The following is an 18119-nucleotide window of genomic DNA, read 5'->3' as shown; positions in this document are numbered from 1 at the left end:
AAGGGAAGAATTGCTTCTGAAGGGAACCTCTCGATTGCAGCGCCCTTTGCCCCGAGGGGGCTCAAACTCAAAAAAGGCTGGATTTTCCCAAGAAGGCCATTTCATTCCTCTAGTTCAGATCAGCCTGTTAGCCTTGCAGATGTGTGGGAGGGAGAGGGAAAGAAAGCGGAAAGACAGGGAAAGAGATAAACGATGAAGAAAGTCAGAAGGAACTGAGGCTTGATCTTGGGCCACCAGTCCCAGGCTTTGGACCAGGATTAGTTCTTGTAATTAGGAAAAAGTGAAAGGAAACTGCCTCTGATGCTCAACTCCTTCCCGGCGAAGTAAGGAGATGCTCTGGGAATCCTATTCCAGCAATACTTGGGAGCTCAAGACAAAAGAGGGGATACCGCACACCTCACCCCACCTCAATCTTGTGCTCCCCACATGTTTTAGATGACCAACCCAACCCTTCCTAAACTGGGAGCCAGAAAGCACCATATTGGAAAAAGCTGACCTCAGTCCACAATCCATCACCCTTTGGAGGCCTGATGCACCCAAGCAGGGCTTTCTCTCCAGAATCACCTTCTCAGGGGAAAGAGGAAGGGTGAATTAGGGAAGAATCTGACTGCGCCCTCCAGGTGAGGAGCCACCAATGAAAAGGCTGGGTAGAGGGTGATTCAGAGGGGCCCCCATTTCCTGCATGAAAAAGAACTGGGAGAGGCCAGAACTGGTGGGCACCAAGACAGCTACATTGGGTAGGGTGGCTTTGAAAGCTAAACGAGAGAAATAGCATCCGAAAAGGCATAAAGGTATGGATCGTGGAGAAAGGGAGCACAGAAAAATTGCTATTAAAATATCCCATCAAGTCAACAAAACAGAAACAGAATGTCAGCCTTTTGATGACTCCTGCTCTGAGTCTGCATATTTGTAGGCAAAAAGAAAAGGAAAAGCCATGAAGGCCTGGAAGGCCTGGAAGGCAGGCAGAGTACATTACATCAGTTACCTACAGCCCTTATGCTGATATCAGTATGCTTGGGCACATCGAACTTGGCAGGAGACTGTGCACACAAATGTACAAAAAGAGTGTGCATGTACACGAGCATATATATGGAGAGAGACATGATGGTGGTTCTGGTGAGCAGACTAAAACAGAACACGCACAATTTCTGGCTGCCTGTGGGATCTGCCAATCTTCTGTGCATCCCACTGTTAACTCAGGAGAGAAAAATGCCAATTGATAAGAGTGTAAACGGCTCAGCATGGAAAGCAAGGCAGATGAAAATGTGAGAATGCACACACATCAGTGGTTAGATAATTGAAATTTAACGGACTTTCTGAGTTATATTCTAGGCCTAATTGAATGGAACAATTGACTCTCCATTAGAAATACTGGAGCAGTGACCCAGGCTATAAATTTGGGGCACATGGTTTGCAGCAAGTTCCTGGTCTGTGTTTCTGTTCTCCGTTGGTTCTCCCTCCCTAATTTAGTGGGAGCCGGTTTTCAAGAAAATAAAGGACTGGTCCAGGAAGGACATTTTTAAGAAAAAGGTAAGGACAGTTTCCCACCAACAGGAGAATCAAGAAAGGATCCGAATAAACGGTGGGCGCAGGGAAAGAAAGTGGAGCAGGAGGAGATAAGATATGAAGAAGCAAAGTCAGTGGGTCGTTAACAATAAACAGAGTCTTCCTGCCAATCTCGGGTCCACCACACATGAATCCATGACAGACCTGTGTTTCACAATTCACATGTTTCCCAAGTTCCCTTTTTACCTTCTAAGAGATAGGCCGCATCAAAACAGTATGGTTAAATGGACCCTCGGAAGCCTCTTTCCGGTAAAACCTAGACTTGCAGGGGAAGCAGTAAGACCCTCCTGCCTTTAGGAGGCAAGAATCGATGACTGGCTAGCTGGTTTCATAAATCGCCCTAAAACCCATGGTATTTCAACCCTGGTTGCTTGATCAAACTATTACTTTCAGACAAGGTGCTATGCCATAAGCCTTGGTTCAAAATGGCTGACTTCACTCAAGGCACTAAGCCAACTCCACATAAGCCAGGTTCTAGCTTAGGTGAGGCATGAAGCCTGTTGCTGCCCAATGAGAGGCTGGTCTCAAGCCAACTCACCAGCCCCTCAGGCACCTTTTAGGCAATGGTTGGGGCTGAGCCCAGTGGTGGGCCTGCTGAGAACCAGCCAGGTTCCTTACCAGGCAGCCTGATCCACTAGGAGGTCACCCTCCTACTGCTTTCAGAATTGGACTTCTGAAATCAGCCATAATTGCCCCAAGTCCAGCTGGCCTGGGGGGAAATGGAGGGTCAGTGGCAGAAAGCCACTTGCCTCCCCGTCAGCATGGACAGGGCTGGCTTGCTCAACAACAGCCAGCCTGGGATCCCCACCCCAAAAACCAACTGAAGGCTCCCTCTTCCCAGGGCTGGTGAACCTGCTTCCCTCTTGAGATGACTCCCCAAATCCCCGCTGACTCCCGGGCTGGTCCAAGGAGGCAGGCGGGGGGGGGGCACGGAGGCGACCCTTGACTCCTATGGACTGGAAGCGAAACGGAGCCGCAGCTTGCCGGGTGCTCTCCTCCAGAAGAAGAGCGCTTCCAGGAAGCAGCCAGCTTTGCCTGCTGAAGGAGCCCGCACCGCCTGGTAAGAGCGCCTGGCCCACTGCAATGTAGGCTGTCCAAGGTGGCGGGCGAGAGAAGAACCCGGAGAGGCTGGGAAGGCACCCCCGAGAAGCTGGCCGGGGATGGAGGATCCAGGCAATGGGACTCTGCGGTGGACCACGAGGCGCTCATACCACCGGCGGGCAGGACCTGGGCAGGTTCGCGAGGCCGTGGCCCTGCTCCGGTCCCCTTCGTGTTCAGAGCGTGAGGCCGGGTCCCCCAGCGGCAGTCAATGCGTCCTGGCCAAGTCCCAGCACCAGTGTTGCTATCCTGGGAAGTCTTGGTTCCTTTGACCTTCAGGCTGAGCGGGGGCTTGGCCCCGTTGAAGCCGTGCAGAAAGGAGGGGGCTGCGAGGCCAAGGGCCCCAGCGGGGACAATTTTACCTCCTGCTCCGCTTAACCTCCCCCTTCTAGACCTTCCTTGACCCGAAGTGAACTAAAAGCCTTTAGCTTTGGCTCGATTCAGGCTCTTTCTGGGAAGACTCAGATTCCCTAACGCACTCCCTCCCTCCAGCCTAAGCGCACCCGCCAGGCTCTCCTTCCGACGATGGCGTTGAGGCAAACTGGCAGAGGATGCCAGCCCGCGGTGGAGGTCCTCCCTTCTCCAGAGTGCCAAACCCTCTTCCTGTCTGGGACAGAGCCCTTCCCATCACCTGCAACTCCTTCTGCCTAGAAAACGGAAGGTTCCCATCCATGCCATCTCTGCATTCCTAGCTCACGTAACCGGGTCCTCGCAAAGTGCCTTCTTATTTTAGAAAGAGGCCGACCAGTGGCTGTTTATCCAGAAGGAAGTTTCCCAGGAGGCCCACCCAGGGCAACAACCCTGCTGACTGGGAAGTAAGGTTGCCACACCTGTAGGAAGGCGAGCACAGCCTGACCAGGGCTCTCCCTAAAGGTCCGTCCTGTTTAATCAGAGGGACTTGCTTCTGGCTCAACAGAGTTTCAGGGCGGACCGATAAGCAGATTGACTGGGACACGAGGAAGGGCAGGTGAGGCCAACAGAAGCTTGTTGCACACAGAGGCACAATACAAAGAAGAGCACAGGTTGGAAAAAGTACACTCAACGGAGGAGAGAGAGGTGTGTCTATGTGCATATGAAATAATCTCTAGAGGCCCCTCGCCCTTTTTCCCTATTCCTAGTCCTTTGTATGCATGTGCCCTGAAGGCAGGGCACACTCCTGCTGCCGCCGCCACCAGCTCTCAGTCCACTTCCCACCTCAAGGGACCTGTTGAACCTCCAAGGGGAGATACCAGCAGTTAACCCACCCCTTCTTTACAGGGGGAAAGAGATGCCTTCTCACGACACACCACAGACGCTCCTCGCTTTCTTGGGTCCGCAGCAAATGCAGGCCTGGCTGCTTCTCCTCTCCTCTCCTCTCCACTGAAGGAAGGCCCCGTGAGATGCCCCAAACACAGGCAGCATCCGGCCCAGCCAGGGGCGCTCAGAACAAGACTGCAAAGAACGGAAGGGCAACGGGAGGGGAAGGATCAGAGAGGAAAGAGGCAAACTTCTGGCAAGCTGCTGCTCGGCCTGCCCTACTTCACCAGAAGGCCGTCCTCGTGTCTGCCCAACATCTTGACCATTAGCCTCCTTAAAGGTCCACCCATCCATCCTCGCCACCCACCCGCTTCTCTGGGAGAGAGACCTATGAAACTCAGCCGGACTTACTTACTCCTGTGTGAGTACAGTAAGCTGTGAGCAGCCACCACCCGCCATCTGGCATGTTGTTTTCAGCGCTTGGATTTACTGATCCATAAGGCAAAAAAGACAGCCGTGCAAAACAACCTGTCCTCCTCCTGGTCACAACCTTGGAAGATCGCTTGCACAAGGCCCCCTCAGAGACACCCGCTAATGTACAAACATTGCCACGCAGATTCTTCTACCCTTCTTCCTATGTGGCCAACGCAGCTGCTTTAATAGCCATCCTCCCTGCACCATTCAAGCTCCCCAAATTGCCAATTTTCTTTATTATTACATTAACGTGGAAGAGAGAGAGTGAGAGAGAAAAAAAGAAAATTTCTTACGTTGCATTGGCACACCAAGAATTTCTGGAAGCCCCTTGACAGAACCTTCCGTAGCGAGTGCTGAGCTTTGCATCATTTTATTTCAATATACAGAGAAGACGAAAACGATGGGTGAGGGGAAAAACACCCCCAAGGGGATTGTTATTTAAAAAAAGAATAAACCAAAAACTAAGAATAAAAAAATTAAGAATATTCGGGACCGTTCCTTCTCGATTTGCAGAAGGTTGGCCCCAGTCGGTTTCAAATCCCCTTGGAGTCTCCAGCTATTCCAGCTTGACTGTATCCTGGTTGGAAAGTGATGCTGCAGCAGCCGCCTGCTAGCTGAGTGCTGGTCCAGAGAACGCAGCTTTGATTCATTCACACTGCAGGGAGAGGGCGTGACGTCACTTTCCGCAGGGAAGCCCCGCCCCCACAGCCAATCCCGGCGCGCCTCCTTTCAAAAAACCTGGGCGGGGAAAATGGACCCCAAAGGGTCTTCAAGAGCTCCCTCGGATGCCTCTGAGCCGGGAAGAGCCGCGCGAGGCTTGCCTTCTTGCCGCTGGGCCGTGCGTCCCGTCCCGTCCGATCCCTCACCTTTTAGTCTTTCGCACATCCCCTCAGAGGCGAGGAATCCAGAGAGTCTCTGCAGGCCATTCCAGGGGGTTGCACAGTCGCCTCTCGGCGCTCTCGATCCGAAATCTTTCCCCTGGATTTTCTCTCTTTCTGCCCGGCCGCGAGCTGCCCAGCCAGGGAAACCCAAGCGCCTCCCGCTCAACGCAGAAGGAGGTCGCTTAGCATTTCTTTCTCCACGAGCACAGCTCTTCCGGCGACCGCATCTATAGTTTTACGGATTTCTTCAAAGATGGTATTTTTCTGCCCTGAAACGTTCATCACGGTCCCAGACATCAATGTAACACACCACATTTTGACGCTTGGTTGAAATGCAATGAAAATAAACACACTTTCCTCCCAAGAGGTGTACCTATGATATTCTTACGCCGCAATAGTAAGGGCAACGAAACCCTCCCCGACTCTCCCCACCCCCCACCCCCCACCAAGGGAACCCTCTTGCAAGAAGCGCTCAGCCGCTCAGCACAGCCGATCTCTCCCAGGCTCAGCGAAGGGGATGTTTTCCTTCCCTCTTGGCGGGTCCCGAGGTCTGAGCGGTTCGGGTGTTTCCCAGGCCCCGGGCGCGGAGAAGCAACTTCGCGCCCTTCGCCTCCTAACGACCAGGCAGTCATCGCTTCGGCGCCTTCCCTTCCTCAGACTAGGTGGGGATTGGGGTTGAACTAGAAGCCCGACCAAAACTCTTAAGGCCTTAAGCCAGTTCCCCCTACCTCTCTCACACGCACACACGCACACACTCCTGGCTTACCCGACCCATTGTTACAAGCCTGTGGTTGAGAAAATAAGCTGATCCTGTCCCGGTCTGTTTCAAGAAACTGGGGTGGTTTATGAGCAACTTCAGCTAAAGATTGCATTTTGTTTTGCTTCCTCGGTTTCCACGAACCCCGAAACTCTCTTTTTGCTGGCTTTTGCCCAGCTGCCAACTGCGTGGCTAAAAAAAGTCGTGGCCTCCAGTTCCTGGGAAAAGAAAAAGAAAAAGTTGAGCTGCGAAGCGGGGCCGTCGCTTCTTGGTTGAATGCGGAAAGCGATGCCGGCAGCGTGCTGCAAAATTCGTTCATCCTCTCTCTCTGCCTAACCCGCAGCCGAACGTGGGACTTTAATTGAAAAGGTACCGAAAGCTATCAGGTGACGGCGCTCACGCTTGTGTGTGTGCTGAAGGGGGGGGGGGGTAATGCGTGGATCAGAAACCGAAGGAGAAATTCATTTCTGCTTGCAATTAACTATCTCAGCCATCAGTGAGAGGCGAGGGCTTTCAACGAGGCAACCACTTCTCAGCCTTTTCATCCTTAGTTCAGCTCCAGAGACCGCCTTGCGATCGGATCCCGAGGCTGTTTTCCGGGCCGTCCGAGCAACGGGGCTTCCTTTCTGGTGTTCCTGGGATTGCGCGGTAAATGCGCGCTTCCGAGCAGGAGTTGGTCTCGCTTTACACCCTTCCTTTCTCAGCTGTAGGATTTCCTGCCATTTGAAGGATGATACCCTAGCCTTTCTTTGCCATTACATTTATTTCTAACCCAATTCTTTATGTGTGACTGCTCTGTTGCTGTCTGGGGTTACTCAGCAGGTGAGCGGCGGCAGGCAGCAGGTAGATGGCCGGATATGAATAACAACCAATGATGCTGCACTTAAATCTGCAGAGAACCCCAACCCGTGATGGATGGATGGATGAATGAATGTCGTAGGGCTGAAGTGAAGGGCTGGGCGCAGGAACAGCGAGAATCAGGAAAAAATGTTGCCGGCGAACAGAAGCCGGGCTCCTGAAACAGGAGCTTTTTCCTTTTCATAATCGAAATTCAGGGCTCAGATGGAGGATTGGAAAATGGGATCTTTCTCTGAGGAATATTCTGGCTACTTTTAACAGTATCAGACTCATGGTTCTAAATTTCCACTTCAGTTTGGTTCGGCTGGAATCGAGCTGATGAATTTCCAGAAATTGACAAGGGGGTAAAACCTTCAATTTTCAATCAGTGGAAACGGACATTTGTTGTCGGTCATTTGCTTCCATGGTGTTAAAATGTTAACATCAACGGATTACAAATTGCTCAGTTCTTTTCAGGCATTAGATCAGTGGCCAAGAATGTTTCTAGAATGAAGGAGGGGAGGGAGAAGTAGAAATTCCCAGAATAATAAAGAATTAAACTCTCAGAACATCTGAACATCATAAGGGGGTGGAAGGGAGGGGAACCTTATGTGAAATAAATTTACCAAATAAAATTGTCAACACATTTGGTTAAAAAAAAAAAAGCAAACACAGAAACTTCAGTTCATTTCTATATCTGGTCAAAAAAAAAAAAAGTAAAATGTAACATTTGATTTCTTTTTCCTTCTACCAACTCCATCAGAGTGCCCCGTAAGATAGATGCGAGGAGGGGGAGATGAGAGATGAGACAAATGAGACCTTGCACTGAGACGAATTTTCCAAATCTCTTTCTGAATTTGTATCGAACACAAGTATTTGAAATGCTGCACTTACGTTTATAAATTTGACACTGTTGATGAAACAAATTTCAATTTTTAAACTTGCTCCTCTCTGAGACAAAGTTCTTGCCATGATAGAAACGTGCTAGAAGGTGAAGAGTTGGGCGCCAGCAAAGACATCACCGTTCAGATGCCCCAGGGGCGGGGGTGGGGGGAAGCCCAGCAGGATCAAGGACACTGTCTGCACATCAAGGAAGATCCATCCTGGGATGCTTTTCCAATTCTCCTAATTTAACTGGGGCAGCTAAGAGTAATCTGTAAATTGTGTGCAACTGCTTGCATTACGATAAATAAATTTAATTATTGACCACTCATATGAACCCAAAATATGCAATCCCAGAAGAGGCTGCTCATCACACCTCAGCATGATTAATTACTCTGGCCTTGCCTCCTTTCAATTAGCACCCATAATGAGTAGACACGTTATCTATTACACATATTACAGATAAACTACAGGATAATCAGGCAAGGATAAAATAGCACAAGGTAAAATGAAGTTAAAAGACAATTCCATTCTTCAGCAAAATTTATCTTTCCTCAGAGGAGAAGACTTATTCTATAATCGTCTGTCCTGGGTTCGTTTACTCTGAGACACATCACAGCTCATGCAAAAATAGAGGTATGGGGTTGAACTCCTTAGTGGGTTGATCATTCTCACTTTCACATATTGTAAAAGTAAATAATTTTTGATGTGCTTCCATTTTTAATACAGAACGTTGGAAGACCACTGTGGTGAAGCACATAAACCCATTTAAATCAATAATTTAAAGTTAAGTTTTAAAACACTTTGGTTGGACTGTGCCCAGGAATTTTAGATCTTTAGTAGATTATTTCATCATAATTTCAAGTGAAGAGGCATGTCGCTGTCAAGACCGCAAAGACAGATTTCACTGATGGACCAGTATATTAACATGCAGATGAAAACTTTGCAACCAACCTATATCACAGGTTTTCAGCACCATCAAGCCCACAAACAGCATCATGGGAAAATAGTTGGTCTTCACCTTCCTGGAATGTAAATCAACGCAAGAAGATGAAGGCCAAGTATACAGTTCTATCCTTCCTCCAATTTATTCTCACACATTTGTGAGGTGCATTGATTGAGATATTGTGATTGGCCCAGAATCCTTAAGTGAACTCAAAAGTAAATGAATCAGGATTTTCTGATTTCTGGCTTTCTCTGACCCCGGTCAGAGGTTCAAATCATTACACCATGCCATTGCATATTCAGAATGATAGAAGACATAGTCCAACACTCCAGAAGGGACCATGTTGAAGATGGCTGGCCAAAGCATTAACAATAAAGAGAAACCAAATAGTAGAATAGGGCATAGTACCTGCTGTATTTGGCTAAAAGGCTTGAAAAGAGAAAGGAACATGCAGAAAATTCTAACTGCTATAGGCAATATTATGTTATGTTATGTTATTTTTTATCCTGCCTTTATTATTTTTATAACTAACTCAAGGTGGCATACATACCTAATACCCCTTCCTCCTATTTTCCCCACAACAACAACCCTGTGAGGTGAGTTGGGCTGAGAGAGAGTGACTGGCCCAAAGTCACCCAGCCAGTCAAATATGTCAAATTTATATAGTCACCCATCTCACAAAACAAGTGATTCTAGGTGTAATTTGGTTAGATTCAAATGAAAGTGATACAGTAACTGATATAACAGTGATTAACTTTTTATCTCAGCATTTCCTAACCTGATGCCTTCCGGAGCAAATTGGGAGTAGAACTCACAGCTTTTTCAGATGGGAATTTTGAAAGTTGCAGCTCCAGTGCATCTGAAAGACATCAGGTTGAGAAAGTGCTCTATGTATTGCTATGTATAACGATCAAGGCTTCATTCAAGCTAGTCCTGGAAGAGCTTGACTTGTGCACACCATGAGGAAAAGCAAGATCTGCCTTTATGTATTTGTGAGCTCTTTTGTCCTGGGCACTTGGAGAAAGCCTCGTTTTATGAATGTGCCACATACGTTTTATTCCTTGGTCAGTACAGCTCTAAAACATAGAAGGCCAGTCTTATCTAAGTACCCAAGGGTTTTCTAATTATCCTATGGCTTGTTATATAACTGTAGCTTATAACCTATAGTTTGACTCTTATTCCTGGAATGCTGCTACACGGCTATTATCACCACCACCACCATCATCATCATCAAACAACTTACAGTATTTGTAATATCTGGGTATTAAGATGGGGAAGCAGAAATTACCAGTTCCCAGCAGATATTTGCCCCAGGCAAATACTGATTTATATTTATTTCCTTGATACTGTAACTGACTTGGTGGATCATGGGAATGCAGTCACTGGGTAAGTAGAATATGGAAAAGGAACTATGCCTTCAGTAACGCTTGACACTATAAAGAAGCTCATATTTCTGACACTGGAAAACCACTTGGCAAATCTACTACTGTAGGTTCAGTATAGTTAACTGAAAAATCTGTCAGCTAAGGTCTTTGTAGCAATTAATGGATCAATATTGGGCTGTGCATCTAAGACATGCACCCCCATGATCCAGTTATCTGAAAATCCTTAATTGTTCAAATGTGCATATCTCCCCATATGACTTTATGGTCACCCTTCCTTCCTTCCTTTTAACAGAGGCTATTTGGTCTGTTGTCCTCTGAATAACTCATTCTAATTTGTTTCTGTATTATCAACATGAGCAATCATTTCACCTGTGTCACTAAAGATTGCCACTAAACTCAGAAATGCAGGAAACCTAGAATAATGATGTAGTACACCTCCACAGTCCGTGCATTATACTTTGACAAAATCGAGACATGATCTTTGATAAAAGTTTCAGGACTGAATGAAGTTTCGGAAAATAGTGAAGTTTTATATTATCATCAGGGGACGCGGTGGCGCAGCGGCTTAATGACGCTGAAAGTTGCTGGCCAGAAATGGTCGACACTTCAGCGGTTCGAGTCCAGCCTTCGCATTAGCAGGGTGAGCGCCTGTTTCCTCCCCAGTTCCTGTAAACCCAACAGTTCGAAAACTCACGTGAGTAGATAAATGGGTACTCTCACTCCGGTGGGAGGAAAAATGCTGGCGGCGCCTTGCAAAAAGGAGTCGGGAGCAGTTGCTGGTAAGTGCGAAAAACTGCGCGCGCCCGAAAAGGGCGCGAAGCAATGGAAACCCCGCCTCCTGCGCTCACCAGCTGGGCTCTGCTCTAGGAAGGAGGCACTGGCAAGCCACTTCCGAAACACCTTGCCTTGAAAACTGCAAGGACTCGTCCAAGCAGTCACTGCAGAGTCGGTAACGACTGAGCACAGATTAATATATATATATATATATTATCATCACTGTTTATAGGTTAAGTTCATATTTACAGCTCAGAAAAAGGTGGATGAACATCCAGCATTAGAGTGGCTGGCTGATGTGTTGGTTGGTTGCTAATAATATGAAAGAAAGAGAAAGAGTGAGACAGAGAATTAGAGATCAGGGTTAGAAGAAGATGCTACACATGGCAAAGTGACATGTGGCAGATTTCATGGACCATGTGAGGACAGATGTCAAGAGGAAGAGGAGGAGATGCAGTCAAAGTGACTACATTTACTTTATGTCAGAGTGAGGAGAATCCAGGCAACTTTCGTAGTTGGTCGCACATACCTAGGCATTCACAGTATGCTCAGGCTACTCTCTGATCCATTCATTTTGGTTCAAAATCAAAATGAGGCAATCAGCCAAGACTGATGTTGCTCAAAGTGGTTCAAGCTCAAGCAGTAATGGAGAGTGAACTGTGAGGAGGGACTCCTACAATTTGGTAATGAAATGTATGTGTCTATTTATTTTATATACTTCTATCCTGCTGCAGGATCAAAAAGACTCTCAGCAACTTACCCAGAATATTAAAAAAAAAACAATTAAAGTAGCCACCATAAAACTTTGATAAAAACTATAAAACCAACAGCTTATTAAGTACAAACTTTGATAAAAACACCACCAACCAAACGTAAGAATGAAAACAATAAAAATGGCAGTTGAAGATGGTGTGATAAAATCAGGGGAAAGCTCTCTGGAACAACTGTCTTTAGTAGCTTAAAAACACCATCAGGGAGGGGGCCAGCCTGATCTCTACTGGGCGGTTGTTGCATAATATTGGCATTGCCACAGAAAAGCAGTGCCTTCTCACTTCAGCCCACCAAACCTCTCCAAAAATGTAGGACCAATAAGAGTTTCTCCCTGTTTGATCTAGTAAGTTGGCTAAGTACTGTTTGCAGTAGCCAGTCCTACAGGTATCAGGCTCCAAACCATAGGGGGCTTTAGAGATTAAAAACAGCATCTTAATTTGTACCCAGAAATCAATCAACAACCAATATAGTGTCCACAAAACCAGTGTTATATGCACCCAATGACAGGATGCTGCATCTTGAACCAACTGTAATTTCTGAGTAATTTTTAAGGGCAGGCCCAAGTAGAATGCATTACAGTAGACCAACTGGGTAGTGATAAGAGTTCTTGTATCTAGATCCTCCTGCTTCAGGTTGTAATTGGCACACCAGGTGGAACTAGGCGTAGGCCTCTCTGGCCACACCTTTTATTTGCTGTTCCAGCAGGAGCCATGAATCTGGAAGGATTCTCAAGTTGTGAACCTGCTTCCTAACATCTATGCTTGCCCATCAAGGAACAACTCTGGTAGTTGTAGAGGACCCTGATGTGTCAACAACGAGTCTAACTTTCTAGGGTTTATCTTCAATCTTGTGATGCAATGTATCTACGAAGGGGAGGGTGATGTGGTGGATTGCAGTAGAGAGCAAGGCTGTCAGGAAGGAGGGGGTGCATTCCAGGAAGGGCAGGGAGACGAAAGACAACACAGTCCAGAGCTGGTGCATAGGAAGCGAAAGAGGTTCAGGATAGCCACTCCCCAGAATCTCCCAGGGTATATCCACTAGTTGCTGTAGTATAGATTTAGTCTGGCAAGATTCTGTCTATATGATGTAAGCAATAAAAGAACTGAATTTGGATGAACTGTTTCCTTGCTGTTCTTGGACTGAGCCTGACAAGGCTGTTCTGTCCCATTCAGATCCTGATAACCTCCTTGCTGTCAAGAATGTTAACAGCATGTCCTTTGCAGCCTGAGTTAGCAATATACAACTGGGTATTATCAGTGCACTTTCAGGAGGGGGTGGACCACAGCCTCTTTCAAGGTGTTGGGAACTCTACCTCCAGCAACAAGGAGTTGACAGTTTCTGAGATCCAGGTGGTCACCACTTCATCCACTTCCTGAACAAACCAGGAAGGGCAGGGGTCCAAGTGGCAAATGGCAAAGAACATCAAAGACAGCACCCTTAGAGGTCACAGACCAAGAGAAGTCCCAAACAACAGGGTAAGCCAACAGCCCAGTCACCACAAATGACTCTGTCCAGGCAGAGTCAAGACTGCAGTAAATCTTGGTGACTTTATTGGCAAAATGCTGTACAAATAGATCACAGTGGCCCAGGGAATTATCACGGAGCTATCTCCTCTCCACAAGGGAACATTGAAAATGGGGAGTCTAAAAATGACATTTCTTTTGGAGCCAGAATAATTTGGGGGAAATACCAAACAAGAGAGGGAGAGGTGATCTGAGGGGAAAGAAAGCAAGGAAGGGAAGCTCACTAAGACTGTGGAGTATTAACTCTGAAAAACTCAGCCCACTGCTCTAGGCTTTTGATTTCCATTACCAGGCTTCCATTTACTGTATTAGATGCTGAGTTACAAATGTATACAAAAAATATACTGTAACACACAGGCCCCTAAGGCTCCAAAACAAATGCAAAAAGCAGTGATCTTAGGATTTGGGGACTTTCAAGGAGAAGATCTGAATTACAATGTGAGTAGATTGTCCTACAGAATGCAAACAAAATAATAAACTGGGACTACAAGGCAACAACTCTATTTGGGGAAGAGCGCAGCATATTTCTCCAGGCAAACCAGGCAATGGTTCTGTTCAGAAAGAACTGAGTCCCCTGAAATATGGGCTAGTCATCAGAGTAGAGGGGGAAAAGTGCCAGGAAAGGTAACAAAAAATAGGTTAAGCACAGCTCTTCGAGTAATGCAGTTGAGACTTTGTTCATGTCGAAGGGCCATACAGTATGTCCCTGCACAAAATGACAGCTGTAAGACTCAATGGGAGCCATCTCAAGTCCTCCCCAAAAGGATTAATTAGTACTTTAATACTAGAGAGTTAAAAGGAAGTCTTCCTTTAGGGTTTTGGTCACCAGAGTGAAGCATGCTGGCTACAGATTACAAGACAACGTATCAGGAGACATTTGATCTCTACCTTAAAAAAAAGAATCCTTCATTATTAGCAAATATTTTTCAGGAAGGTTAGAGGTTGCCAATTAAATAAGCCCTTGTACATTGTTTGGCTAAGGTAGACAATTTAGGGCCATGGGGAATCTGGACATTGCTGAAATATAATTCCCAGCAGTCCCAGCCAGTATGGCCAGGTGCAAAGGATGCTGAAGGCCACAGCTCATCAATATTTGCAAGGCTGCAGCTCCCCGCTCTTAATATAGAGCATCCTGGCTTTGCAAACTTGAACCTGCAGCCTTTTCCAAAAGAAAAGAAATATTTGATGTTAGACCGATGCCAAGAAAATGCAGAACAGCTACATATTTGCAGATTTCCATTGTAGCTGATTAAGAAATGAATTTCTATCCTGGAGGAGGTAAAATTAGGGGCGCAATGGATTAAGGTGGGAGGCAGACTGCAAGATGATTAAGCAATTGTTAGGGGGAGGAAATTCTGAATCTTCTGATAGGTTCTTGCCAGTGCTTTCACTAGGTGATCTAGCTATAAAGAGCAGTTAAGCTTCTACTTATACTGTTAGAATCCATTGTCCTTTGGTTGAAGAGACATTTCTTATTGGTCCAGGGTGATCATGCTTTGAAATTCTTACATATCAAATTTTGATACTAAAATCTATCCTCCTGCTCATAGTATTGAAGGGTTTCTTTTCCACCAAATGCTATAGAGTGACCCTGCATTTAAGCTTTACCTCTTACAGCTTTGGTTGAGTACCTTGGAACACAGAGGCCGGATTTTCATCACATGCCTAACCAAGATGCATTCACACAGCATGGCAATCTTGGTTAATTTTAACCTTGGTTAACTTTGGGGGGGGTAAGTGTTGTGAAAACACAGTCCTTTTTGTTAATGATTCATTAAATTGAAAATAGGTTAGTTCAGAAACTGAATTAATGGATTGATTTAGTAATTGAGTTAAGTATATTGCTCAAACTCACAGAGAAACAATATAGTGCAGGGAATCTTTGATAATATTGAGTGACTCTGGCTGATGAGTAACTGCAGCCATTCTTGCATTATGAGACGTTTTCAAGACAGAGTGTATTCTCATAGTAAAGTATTATTCTCAACCCTAAGATTTTTCACTGAGATTAAGCAACATAAGCATTAGCAAAATAAATATGATATGCTTTCACTAGGCTTAACACATCTATTTCATTTTTTTAAAAAGCCTTTTCAACCTCATAAAGACCAAAAATCTCATTCCATCTCCTCTGGTGATGTCATCATGTGACAGCCATCCCCATGGCTTCTGACTGCAAAAGGTTCTCCCTTACCGATTTTAGAGGAAACAATGTATGGTCCTTTGCTTTTTTTCATGGAGCAACATTCCAATAGATTCTTGACAAGTCTGATGGTATCCCCTCTGCTTATAATGTATTCTGACCAGCTTTCCCCAACCTGTTGTCCTCCAGTTGTATTTGAGATCCACAACCCAAAGAATAAGCTGCTTAGAGATTATGGGATTTGAAGTCCAATATTCTAGTGAGACCCAGGTTGAAGAAGTGCCCTTGAGCATCTCATTGTTTTTTTCTGCTCAGAGCTACCAAGGTTAATGTTTCTACAGTTTATGGAGGAACATTTGTACCTATCAACTGCTGTCATGATTACCACCCTTATGTATACCTATGTGTTGTTGGACTGAGGCAGCCCATAAAAAAATTTGACCCTCAAGGTATAAGTAATCAGTCTTAGCTTATAAAATGGAAAGTAAAGGATTAAAGAAGTTTTAGTTTAACAACAGATACATCTCCCTCCCTCATTCCCTCCCCCATCCACTTACATACTCACACTGAGGAATGAAAATTCTCTGTCCTTTTCTTTTGTAGCTGGGTTTTGTGGGAATTTATCTTCCAGGTTAGGTACCATATTCCATGTAAAATCCTACTGGTGTCATAATGTGGGTTGCTTTGAAGCCATTATAACCCTCTGAAACCAAAGTCTAGTTTTGTGCCATGGGAATGTATTTTAAGTTTACTCTACTTTTAGACATTAAAAAAAAAGGGGGGGGAGCTATCAAGTGTCTCTCTACTCACTGCTGCCATGTTTTGGTCTTCTGGATTTTTGCAGCCCAGATCTGATAACCCTATTTTTATACATACTCCCATGTTTTTTACTCTCTTCAAATGGCCACTTGGCTCATTTTGCAAAAGAGCATCTGGAATTCAGGCTGAAAACAGCTGCCAAATTTTTGAAAATTACATCTTTAAAACCTTGCATACAATTGCTGCCTAATGAAAAAGAAAGCACTCACTGGAGCATTCCCTGCTCGTGTATAGGATCATCATCCAGCCAGCATGGGAGCATCAAAGCTAATGACTTTTAGCCCAAGTCAGCTCAGGGTGACAGCCTGCCAGTGGAGCCCCTGAGGACCAAAGTACTGAATCTCCTGGGAAATGAGTTGCAGATGTTCCAAGCATGATGAGTTCTAGGAGCCAGCTTCCCAGGGGAATAACAAAACTTCAGGGTCTCTTTAGTGTAGCAAGAAGCCCTCCCCATACAACAGCCTCCTAAGTGTATTGACATATAAATTTAATGTATATATCTGTCTATTACACACACACACACACACCCCTCTGCAATAAGGATCAGCACTCTTTCTAATGCAGCTGCATCTTGGCAGGACCATTGTAGTCAATTTCGTAAAAGCAATCCTAGCAACAGCTATGAGAATTAGAGAGCCACACTGGAGCTGATGCACAAGCCAAACCACTAATACACAATTGCCTAAAAATAATTCCATGGCAAGTAGGACCCAAGTTCTGCACCCCCTGCTGAAACACAGGATTGAAAGAACAAGCTATTAATCACGATGGCCATATGTTACCTCCAGTATGGATGACAATAAGTTTGTATTATCAGTTGTCCAGGAACATTAGGAGGGAGGGTGCTATGGCAGGCATGCTCTCCTTGGGGTCTCTCAATAGGCATCCGCTCACTCACAGTGGGCACAAAATAGTCAACTAGCAACGTCTCTGGTTTGATCCAATTGAGCTTCTTTTGATCCTGAGCAAATAATGTACATTTTTTAAAAAGTACATATATGTGTTTGTTCCATGTGATGATTCTAAACCTTTTCTAATTCTTAACTTTGGAGTTTTCAGAAGACATTGCCCAGATCACAGAAGCTCATGAAGGTATCATCAAGATGAACTCAGGCTCAAACATTTCTTCTGAGCATTCATAACTGAGAGTTTTTGTTTTTTTTTAATGTGAAGTACCCAGTGTCTGTATCTATCAGATGCAGAGGGTACTAACTGAAGGATCCATAAATGTTCTAGGAAAGCAGGAACAAGAGGGAAGAGCCTCACCAGACACTGGGATATTCTCTCCAATGATACCCTTCAACATCATCCAATAGACCAACTGAAGAATAACCAGCTCCTCTTAAATCTCAGAACAGTTTTCTCCAGACCCCGGATTGCTTAGGACTCCAGCTCCAAGAATTTCCCACCCAGTATGTAAATTCTGGAGGCTTCACCTGACACTATGTGTGTGTGCATGTGTGTTGTGAACAGTGCTGGCCTTTTTCTGCAGAATGCACTTTTAGTAGGTCTGTGCCAATCAAGCCTGGTCTGATTCAAATGGTTGCTGTGGAAAATCAGTCTGATTTGCTTCAGACATCAGAATCAATTAGAATCAAACAGCCAGATCAGGCTGATGTGATTCAATCTGATCTGGATGCTAAAAACTCCCCCCCCTTCCCCATGCCTTTCAATAGAATATTTGAAAGAAATATTTATATAGTTTTGATTTTCCCCATTCTGCTCCTGCTGTCTGGGGCCCTATTCAAGCACCTCTTGTCCACAAGGAGCAGGAAGACATCTGCACCTGTTCTGTTGCTTGAATCAGTATGGAAGGAATTGCAGTTGGAATGTGCATGTAGGACACATAAGATTAAGTTTAATTCATGGAGAAATTGGTTGGCCTCGGAATAAGATTCTGCATTTGCTGGCTAGCAAATTTATTTTAGTCCTAGAAATCTGCAAAATGGAGGTGCTCAGGTAATCATAATCATAATAATTTATTAAGCTTGTATGCCACCTGACTCTCAACAACTCTGGGCGGCTCA

General features: G+C 45.5%; 1 protein-coding gene across 1 annotated transcript in view; it reads right to left on the bottom strand.

The window, feature by feature from the left end:
• Positions 1–4743, bottom strand: part of LHX4 (LIM homeobox 4) — a 58955-nt gene extending 54212 nt beyond the window's left edge. Inside the window, exon 1 of the mRNA XM_007434169.1 lies at positions 4668–4743. Within this exon, the coding sequence (XP_007434231.1) occupies positions 4668–4743 (76 nt within the window). The remainder of the gene's footprint in view (positions 1–4667) is intronic.
• Positions 4744–18119: the final 13376 nt, after the last annotated feature.

Source organism: Python bivittatus, unplaced genomic scaffold, assembly GCF_059951505.1.
Source record: "Python bivittatus isolate LINGU-HERP-01145 unplaced genomic scaffold, Pbiv_v1 ctg000700_np1212, whole genome shotgun sequence".
In the NCBI taxonomy this organism is placed as follows: Eukaryota; Metazoa; Chordata; class Lepidosauria; order Squamata; family Pythonidae; genus Python; species Python bivittatus.
This window is presented reverse-complemented; position numbering and strand designations above follow the sequence as displayed.